The 10,365-nt window shown below is 38.5% G+C and overlaps 2 protein-coding genes across 2 annotated transcripts; both read right to left on the bottom strand.

Moving 5' to 3' along the window:
• Positions 1-6,329: 6,329 nt before the first annotated feature.
• Positions 6,330-8,007, bottom strand: LOC127979576 (fatty acid-binding protein, adipocyte). The gene is made up of 4 exons (XM_052585112.1): positions 7,839-8,007; positions 7,495-7,670; positions 7,304-7,405; positions 6,330-6,570 (listed from the first exon to the last, which is right to left on the bottom strand). The coding sequence occupies exons 1-4, from the start codon at positions 7,909-7,911 to the stop codon at positions 6,517-6,519; spliced, it is 405 nt and encodes a 134-aa protein (XP_052441072.1). The 5' UTR covers positions 7,912-8,007; the 3' UTR covers positions 6,330-6,516.
• Positions 8,008-8,736: 729 nt separating this feature from the next.
• On the bottom strand, positions 8,737-10,365 carry mrpl53 (mitochondrial ribosomal protein L53). Its single transcript, XM_052585113.1, has 3 exons — positions 10,228-10,365; positions 9,000-9,112; positions 8,737-8,911 (listed from the first exon to the last, which is right to left on the bottom strand). The coding sequence occupies exons 1-3, from the start codon at positions 10,317-10,319 to the stop codon at positions 8,793-8,795; spliced, it is 324 nt and encodes a 107-aa protein (XP_052441073.1). The 5' UTR covers positions 10,320-10,365; the 3' UTR covers positions 8,737-8,792.

The following is a 10,365-nucleotide window of genomic DNA, read 5'->3' as shown; positions in this document are numbered from 1 at the left end:
CATACACACACACAGTGCTCAAGTTTCCATTCAACACAAAAGACAGTCATAGATCTGATGGACAGAAATCTTGACGAGGAAGCCTAATTTTAAATCAACACATAGATTATTAATTCATTAATTCAATAATCACGAGTTTAAGCTCAAAAATGTGCTCTGTTACCATTATGCCCTTGAAAAACCTCTCTACAGTCATGTAGGATGAACATCTGTGACTGTTTTGACTGGCCCCTTTTTTGATGTTGTACTATAGAGGCTCCATACTGAGCAGGGCTCTGCCTGGGATTACAGATCACATGTCCTCAATGAATCCAGAGGAGGAGGAAGGAACTCAGCTGAAACACTCTTCCTGGCGCATCCCACCTTATCAAGGTTAAAGGGATAGTTTGGATAGGTTAGTGTGTTCTTAAACACAGCTGACCTCATGCTTTATCAGTCTTGAGGAATGAAGGCAAAAGCAAGAAAACATGCTCTTTGAGTCCAAAAGGAAATTTAAAATAGACGACAATATCAAGATATCAACAGATAAGTATAAAATATTACTTAGAGGATTTTTTAATCCTTCTTCAGGTTCTTTTTTAAATTAAAAACAGCATTTCATTATGATAGTGACTAGTTTTCCTTTTTTTGATTCAGTTTTTGTAGCCCCCGAGCTCAAGTGAGCCTTCCTTTTCTTCCTGATCTCCATACAGAGGTCGAGAAGGAATGGAGGAGGCCATTTTGATAACGCATCCAGCAGTTCCAGCATACGAGTTATGCCAACATCGAGGGGATGCAACCTTCGTCGAGACAGTGGTTGAGAAGTTCAGGGAGGCAAAGGCATGCTTAGCGGCCTTCAAAACCTTAATTCCTTAAGGTAGGCAAGACCTGAGGGAGGTGATCCAGACGAGGCTTTCCCAATGCTCTCGTGTGGGTCAGAGTGATACCTGAACACCTACTCATCTCCTTCGGGGGTTTAACATCTGCCCTCATTTTACCCTTCCTAATTCCCCTGTAACCACCATCATCTCCACCTGACTGCATTGCAGTCTCTTATGCTGAACCTATGATGTTTTTGGTTGGTTCTGTGTATTACATAGTAACCACCTGATGGTCTGGAATAGAGGCTTCCTCAGGCTTCGCTTCTTGAATGGGGCTCCTGCGCGGGATCCATGGTAGATGAGTACAATCTATTTTGAAAAAAAATGTATCAAATGCGCTGGTGGTTGTGTGAATCCATCTGCTAGCCTTCTTTGCAGTGTTTTGGGACCTGTGTGTTTCTGTTCTTTTCTAGGGTAAGTCCTCGGTGAGCACCCCATCTGCTGGACTAAGAACAAGGTTATCGACTTTTGCAGTGATGACCTCACTCGTCAATGCTGGATCAAGACTGTATGATAGCCCTTTTTCTGGCTTCATGCTTCCTGGATCATGTGGACAGATCACAGGCTTCTGTGGGAGCCTTCTTGGTCATCAGGTCCCCAGCACAGCAACTCTCCTCAGTGTCCAGGCTGGGCTTATCCTTTTCAGGCTGCCTTGATTGGGATGCCTTATCCAGGTTCGCCCTGAGGGGCTTCCTATGAATCAGGATACCCCCTCTAACTGAGACGTCCAGCAGGAATTATGAGTGGTGTTTTTGCGCCTTGGGCTCCACTCAACTAGCGTGTCTCTGTTGATACATTTCTTGAAGCATCACTCACCTCACTGTAGAAGGTTATATATTTGAGCATGGTGCTTTCTTCCCAGAGTTAGAATTTTCTCCCTTCTGAGGAGTGGAAATCCCCACTTCGTGGGCTACTCTCATGGTTAGCAGTGCTCCAATCTGTCAGAGGGTTGCCTATGAGCATGCTACCTCTTTTCTGAATTTGGAGTTCTTCTTTCTTGTGGAGAGTTGAGTTCTCTGTTTCCCAGAGCACCTGGAAGGATGTAGGTCGAGCCTCCCTCTTGGCTGAAAGCTGGGTGTCATGCTCCCTCAGCTAGGTAACTTACAGCTAGCCATTCCAGCATTATAGCAAAGATTGAGTTGATGACTTCTCAAACATATTGTTCTTGGGATGCACAATTTCCATCTATAGACTACTCCTTCAGAGTGCCATAAGGGTCCCTCAGAGTGGTATCTTTAAAATCCATGTTAAGGTAGTGTGCAGTCGAAGTCCTCGTGCACTTTCTAAAATCCACACTATGGTAAGTTCGCATATTAAGCATTTTGTGTTCTTTCTAAAATCCTGTATGGTAGGGGCACACGCGCTATGCTACTTTAACAGGATGTTGCTTCTAGGGGTCTGTTGAGACAGTTCCTTCAGCAAGCTCATACAGAGCAAGCGGTAGCCCCCTGGTGACAGGCCAAGACCTAGTATGATTCTAGGCACTTGGTCATATCCCCTTAAAGGAATCTATTCCTGATTCTAAGCCTTGAGCTCTACCCTGGGCCCAGGAGTTCTGGCCCTAATAGGTAGGTTTTTTCGGGTATGTAGCTTAGGCCTTCATCCATAGGGGAGAGTGTCACTGACCGATCTATTGTCCCAGGGGAAACTCCCTTAATGTTTTTTGGTAGAGTTGGTATGCTTCAGACATGGGTCACATCGAGGCGTTCCCCATAGTGGCCCCTAGAGGACGCAGTGTCTCGTTCCCTACTCAGGGAACCATGGTTACATACTGTAACCTGAGACGTTTTTCATAGTGAAATACCATAATTTTTTTTTTTCATATTTCACAGTTCATATTTTGTTCAAAATATCTAATCTAACTTCTCAAACAATTTTAAAAGGTTGAGGAAAATTTCATTTATTTCAGTAATTCAACTCAAATTGTGAAACGCATGTATTAAATAAATTCAATGCACACAAACTGAAGTAGTTTAAGTCTTTTTTTTTTTTTTTGTAATGATTTTGGCTCACATTTAACAAAAACCTACCAATTCACTAGCTCAACAAATTAGAATACTCCACCAGTACTTGGTAGGGGCCGCTTTTGCTTTAATTACTGCCTGAATTCGGCGTGACATGGAGATGATCAGTTTATGGCACTGCTGAGGTGGTATGGAAGCCCAGGTTTCTTTGACAGTGACCTTCAGCTCATCTGCATTGTTTGGTCTCTTGTTTATCATTTTCCTCTTGACGATAGGAAGGTCTGGTGAGTTTGCTGGCCAGTCAAGCACCCCAACACCATGGTCATTTAACCAACTTTTGTAGAGTGGGCAGGTGCCAAATACTGCTGGAAAATGAAATCAGCATCTTCAAAAAGCTGGTCAGTAGAAGGAAGCATGAAGTGCTCCAAGATTGCTTCGTTAACTGACAAAAAACAAACTTTTCCTCCACATTCTAATTTATTGAGAAGCACCTGTATATCTCGCTAATAACACATACTCTCATTTAGTTTTGTTTAGTATTCTCAACCATGTTCTATTGCAACACATTTTTTTCCCATGGGATGCAAAAGGAGAGTGAATTACAATCTATTTTTATTTTAGTTTATATTGCATACGTTGTGCAAAATATATAATTTTGTTTTCCATATATTATACACACACACACACACAAAAGGGTAACACAATAATTATAGATTTATTTTGTCTCTTTAAGCCTTAAATTCTTAATCAACTTTTTTCATCAAAAAGAATAATTTCATACATTTTATGTCTCACTATTACTATTCACTCTTTCCCCATTTTATTTTGTCATTCATTTATTTATTAAAGGATTCCTTGCATTTGCAGCCATTTCTCAAGACTGTTAAAGCATGAGGTCAACTGTACACTCCAATATTCCAGCCCAGTTCCTTGCAAGTATGTAATAATAAATGGATTCTTTGGCCACAGATGTCCTTCCTTTAGTGACCATTGTAGCTCTTTAAGCTCTGAGCTGGAGCCCAATCAGCTAGTTGCATAGCAACAGGCTTCCCAGAAGCCCCTGCTGATATCAGCCCTAACTCAACTGACACATAGCTGATTCCAACCAGTCAACTGAAGTGAACCCAAAACCCTTTCAGTGGCTATGTCGACAGATTGATTTGCAAATAAAAGCATTTTGCAACAACATATCTGCTGTTGTGCAGGCATGAATTGACCAATTAAAACACAGAGGTCATGATAAGCCTCAGGGAGAGTAACATTGATAAATTATAGAACATTACAAACATGCCAGACATGCAATGGCTATAATCGGATAAGCGTGCAGGTCTCTTTAGGTTTTATAACCTTGACTGCATGTAAAAGAGACTCTATTGCATTTTTAGGGACTGTAACCTTGGCCCTGGTCTCAGACACCGCCGATACGCTTGTACAACAGCATTGTCTGTTCCAGCGTAAGGAAAGTGAGCGGAAGGGTGCGATCCCTGTCCTGCGGTGCAGCTTTCCAGATGTTACTCAAAGGATATGATTTCATTTCTGCAGTGTTATCTGCACAAGCAAAACAGTCTGGGGGTCAAGATACTAAGACAGGACCCCTGTGAATCCGACACAAAATACTGAGACATCCCGCAAGCAGTCCACACCCATAATGCAATACACAGAATCGCACAAGATCTGCGCCTCTAGCCAGTTGATAATGACTGGCTTAAAGACTATAAGAGATAAGTAGATTCCCACGGCCCATCTATGTATAAATATCTATAGGGCCTTTCACACTGCTTTAGTTCCCGAACTAAATGCACAGTACTAAATTACTGGGACGTTCAATAGCAATGACATTTGTGCACGGCGTTCAACAGCATTTACAAAGAAGAATAACGTTAATAACAGAAGGATAGAGGATGCTGTGACTGGAGCTGTGTTTTTGTTGCATCTCATGGGTTTCACAATAATGGACATGGAATGTCGACTAATATTTAAAGCAATTGAAAGAATGGAAAGGAGAACTAAGAATCTCCAACGACAACTCGCAGTGCTACATTTGCTACAAACGTCCGTCCATCTATCGCTGGTTATCATACTTGCGATATAAGTTGACACAATGTTTATACATGTTTATACATTGACACATAGCAGCACCTCTGCATGAATTTATCATCTTTTCATATTTATTTGTATATTGTCTTGTCTTGATCTTACATAAAACTGGGGCAACAGCACTTTTCCCTTAACTCTGTAATAACAAACATGAAACCTATTGCTTGTAGTCTAACCTCCCTGAGTTTTTGGCTCCTTTATATGATAATAAACATCTTCATATGAAGTAAATTCTATACACTCAGCTCTTCAGATCTCAGCATGTCAATGAGAGCGCATCAGGCCAAACCCAAATCTAATAAGCTAACGCTGTGTTAGAATTAAAATGTGATAAAAATGAATCATGATAAAACCTAAATGCATACAAAACACATTTCCAGTACCACCTTCCTCCTTTTAAACTTTGTACAGGTAAAAGCATTGTTTTTATTGAATAGGCTGTACAAAGAGAGCTGGCCCATAACCCACCTGTTTCAGCTGTTTTTGCAGTCAATTACAATCAGTGGATCTCTACACTTTCCTGTCCTGGGAAAGTAGCCACTGGTGGAACATTCTCTGCTATTTGTGTAGGTCAAAAGGAATGACTCTGGGGACTCGCTGTGTTCCAGATTCGTTACGCATGTTAAAACTATGTTCAGAAAGAGAAATGTTCTACTAAAAGGAGGAAAGAAATACATCTTCTCTGTACCCTTGAATAAAGTCCACTGTAACAGTAGTTTAACTCCCTCATTCTTCTGAGGTGAAAGGTTATAAAGACATGGGCATGCAAGAACTATTTTGAATAGCTTAGTGAAGATAAATCACATGATCAGTTCACCAAGATGTTAGCTCTCATTTTTAGAGAAGAATGTTTCAGAGAGAAGCTTTTAAAAATAGACAGATCAGTATACAGTTAAATATCACAAACCTTGTTTATTAATCTCCAGAGATTAACAATGGCCAGAAACATCTGAACAACAAATCATGTAGTAACAGACCACATAATTTAATGCTGTGAGAAAATACTTTCGTTGTTGTTCCTTAAGGAGTGTTTTATCATTTTGATTAATAGGCAAAATCTTAAGAAATTTGAATAAATAAACCATTATTAACATTTTATCAGGTTTTGAGACATGTTAACTAATATGTAAGGCTTCCAAAAGATAGAAGACTGTGCTGGCTGTTAAAGTGAAGGGAAAGTGGTTAATTTAGGGATTTCTGGGATGTTTTTATAGGTGTGACATATGTGTCTGCACCAAACCTAATCATATTATTCGTTAGATGGCATGGCCTATGTGATATCATTCATAGTATACACACCTTACTGTGAACGTTAAATCTCTGGCCTAGATTTTTTTGAAACTGTTGACACATGCATTTTGACTAAGCCTATGTGAAAACAGCAGGGATCAACAAACCACAACTCAGCTGAAGGCAAATAAAAACAACTTTATTCAAAGCACCATAAAGACTGATAATAAATGCATTTTAAAATGGTCAGCACGCATTTGCTTTGGTGTCAAAAATAAGAGATTTTCAGTAGAGAAATAACGTTTCACTTTGGCTTTTTGCTCATTGAACTGAGCCTGGCATCTTCAAATCCAGATTGGATAACTTCATGCCTCCTTTACATATGTTCTCACAGCCACCACATCACCCATTATGCATTTCTGAAAAGAGAAATATGGTTATAAAATGAATGGAGAAAGCACTCAAATAATGAGAAAACAAACTATTCTGTACATTTAACCAGAATTCAGAACACAGTTAAAACTATTCATTTATATCAGACTACCCCATCAGCTTTAAAATGATTATATTTGAAAAATGTTTCAATTAAAAAATACGTCAGAATCACAATGTTAAACATTTTTTTTTTTTTTTTGCAACAGTGTTTTTCCATTAGATAGGCTATTACACTCACAAAAAGCAATTTCTAGCAGGAGAAATATTTTAGAATTGAGAAAAAAGAAAAAAAAAAAGAAGAAAAAAAAAAGAGTATCTTCCAATATAGTGGCTTCCATTGGCTTTCTGAGCCCGAATATCTCCATTTAAAAGTTTACTAATATTTTCAGTTTTCTCTGAATAATAATATGTGGAAATATGATAACCAAAGCAAATAATAATAATTATTCATTATTATCAAATATAATACTATATATACTATTATTAAATAATAATGTTGAATTTTATTAACTTTTTTAAATAAAATTGCAAACTGTAATCTCTATGAATTATTGTTCACATTTTAAATTATTGTGAATTTTGTCAATGTACACATAGCTCAACAACAATTTTGTAACCGCATTAGCAAATATATTATATTACATTGCATTATGTAATGCCACTTGTGTGATCATCAATATTATAACGCGTTTTCAATAAATAAAGGAGAATCCTTACAGCTACTAATTTCCCATCCGTCACTTCCCTCTCTATCCTCGACTCTTTGCCATCCCAGGTCTGTTTCTGCACAAGTTTGCCGTTCTCAAGAGTCACGACAGTCTGCAGACAAAGAGAGAGAAAAGCCTGTTAAATGCATACGATTAACATCTTCACACCAACGCAAATATTCCGCCTATTCCATTACAAACCGTAGTCTTTCTATCATCCGCGGTGATCTCCTCGAATGACTCATTGAGTTTAAATTTGATCTCGGTGGTTTTGAAGGTGCTCTGCGACTTCATGCATATGAGCCCCTGATCATCCACACACACGACCAAGTTGGGCTTGGTCCGGTTTCCCACCTGACGAGTGGCGAATCCTACACCTGAAAAAAGAAATGCACTTCTTTCATTCACGAAACAGATTTATATTACTGACAATCAACAGTATGATATTTAATGCATATGTTAAAACTGTAAAAATTGGCTTAACTTTTCTTTTGCATTTAGCAAAATGGAAATATTCGCTATGGATACTAAATAATGAATCATACCTATAGCCTTCATGTACTCGTCAAAGTTTTCGCTGCTGGTCATCTTCCATGTTCCCACGAATGTTTCAACCATGTTTCCGGATGATGATGATGTTCCCTGTCACTCAAGCAACAGCGCAAAGCTCAGATTTATTCTGATCTGAACTGATCGAATGACTGACTGCAGGCTTTTTCAACAGCTCCTCCAGCACGTGCATTTTGACACGAGCCAATCAGAGGAGCCAGCGTCACTGTGTGTGCGGAGTTCCTCAAACGCAACTCAGAACTGGGGAAGGGGTCGCGTTTTTCAGACCACAAAAACGGTCAAATAACATTTACTGGGTTAGAGGACAGCAATCAGAAAGATCATGCACATGGATAAACTTATCATGTATTTTTTTTTTTTTTTAGAATGACGTGTTTGACCAAATAAGAGACCCGACTAAAGGGATGACCTTTCCTCACAGAGGCCGACTGCACACACACAATGATGTCTATTTGAACTTTAATAACTACGTAATAACGTGCTTATAATCTCATGTAGACAAAGGACATTTTGTAGGCAATATGTTAACATATGCTAATTCACAGGCATATTTTCATTTGGATATAGAACATGAAACCCATCATCCTTACTGCTTCAAACACTACACATATTTGGTACACTGTATACTGCATACTATTATTTAAAATGTCTAATATGTGTTGAATAACATACCTATACCTCTCAGAAATTCTTGCACTAAATGTCATGCATTAATTACATGGATGTGATGTAAAAGTAATCTTTTCCACTTATGTCATAGTGGGATAATGCATAAGTAGAGACTTTACTGAGTCTGTATACAGAGGCCTGTTAATTTACTTCAAAAGTCCAACCAAAAGTCTAGAGGACAAAGTGAGAGTCAACTCAAAGACATGACAAATAACAATTTTATTACACATCCACGGACATATAAATACAAAAGAACTAGACTATTTTTTGTCCCCTGCTTTAGCTTGAGGGTCTTTAGCTGTGCATCGGGTCTGCAAGGCTGAGAGCAATTCTTGTGTGGTTAGTTTGGATCCCTTCATCAGCAGCCTCTCTCCATCCACTACAAAAGACCACAATGACATGCATTATACAATGACAATATGCCGTACGCTCTTTTGCAATAATGGAGTTACAGTTCAGTCACTCACAAAATGTGATGTCAATCGTAGGCTCGGATCGGTCATGCTTTATTTCTGTGATAACTTCACAGTTCATATTTGTGGCTCTGGCTTTTTCAGACCCAACCACAATGAGAAACTCTCTGCAGGAAGGAATCAGACAAAAGTAATGCAAGAGATGTGATTTATTTATGCTTTTAATTATGCCTTCATAAATTCACATTTCATTTATGCAATAAAAACACGAGTAATGAGGGATAAGATTAAAAAACGTGTAAAAGTTGTGACAGCCCATAATAAATGTCACTGAAACAAAGTGGGCAGTTTGTCATCAAAAATGGATTAAAGAGTCATTTAGGATAGCTTTTCCTAAACTTAAACAATTATTTATTGACCGATGGTTTTATTGACTAATCTGCAAACTAAATCTCCTGAAAAGTACATTTTGAATTGCTATGGATCCTGCTTCAGATATTGTGCATGTTTAGAATAGCCTACTAGCTTGCTATTTACAAAAGAAAAAGAAAAAAAAAAGAAAGGAAAGGGAAAAATAAGTATAATATAAACTGCATGCCATATATTTTTACATAATATAGCAAATAAAACATTTCCCATGATAAGCATATCAAACATTAGTATGCTACGGGACTTAATACCAATACAATTTGCCAAGTGTGAACAGCATATTCTGCAAGACTAGTACGAAAATACTAGTCCGATCTTGGTAGTTCTACTAGTTCAAAACAGTGTGACACCCTGCTGCAATTACCGCGTTTAGACTGAGAGTGGCGCCAGAGATTTCACAGTAGAAAATACTGAAGAAAATAGTGAAAATAGTGAAGCGAAGCATTACGATCCGTCATTTATTCGCAGTGTCATAAGCATATTCATAGAACATTAAACAGTCAATCTGCGTGACTTTGTTTGTATTGTTAATACATTTTATGATATATATGCTAAATTGTATCTCTCTAATGTCATTTTTGAATTTGCAGCTGTTAAATGTGGGGTGGAGAACAGACCAACAGTGGCGAGTGCTGCTGTGAACGCTGAAAACATGAATTGTCTATGAACTGAGAAACACATTCAAAACACATCTAACGTTAAATAAGTTTAATTTGCATCATATAACGTTACTCCGTTTCTCTGACCGCTGTTACAAGAGGACAACGACCCTGAAGTCATGCTCATGCGCGAATGTTACCAGACAGACGTCTTCCACACTTAAAGTAAATCGAGGTATGTACAGTATTCTTACCTTGTGGCGCGAACATTTGATTCAAATGGGCAAAACTGTACAATAATTTTCTTAACCGTCTTTAACACTACTGCTCCCCTGGACGCCGCCATCTTTTCCTACATGACCTTTCACCTGCTAATGACGTATGCAGCCGGG

Source organism: Carassius gibelio, chromosome B19 (assembly GCF_023724105.1).
Source record: "Carassius gibelio isolate Cgi1373 ecotype wild population from Czech Republic chromosome B19, carGib1.2-hapl.c, whole genome shotgun sequence".
Classification (NCBI taxonomy): domain Eukaryota; kingdom Metazoa; phylum Chordata; class Actinopteri; order Cypriniformes; family Cyprinidae; genus Carassius; species Carassius gibelio.
This window is presented reverse-complemented; position numbering and strand designations above follow the sequence as displayed.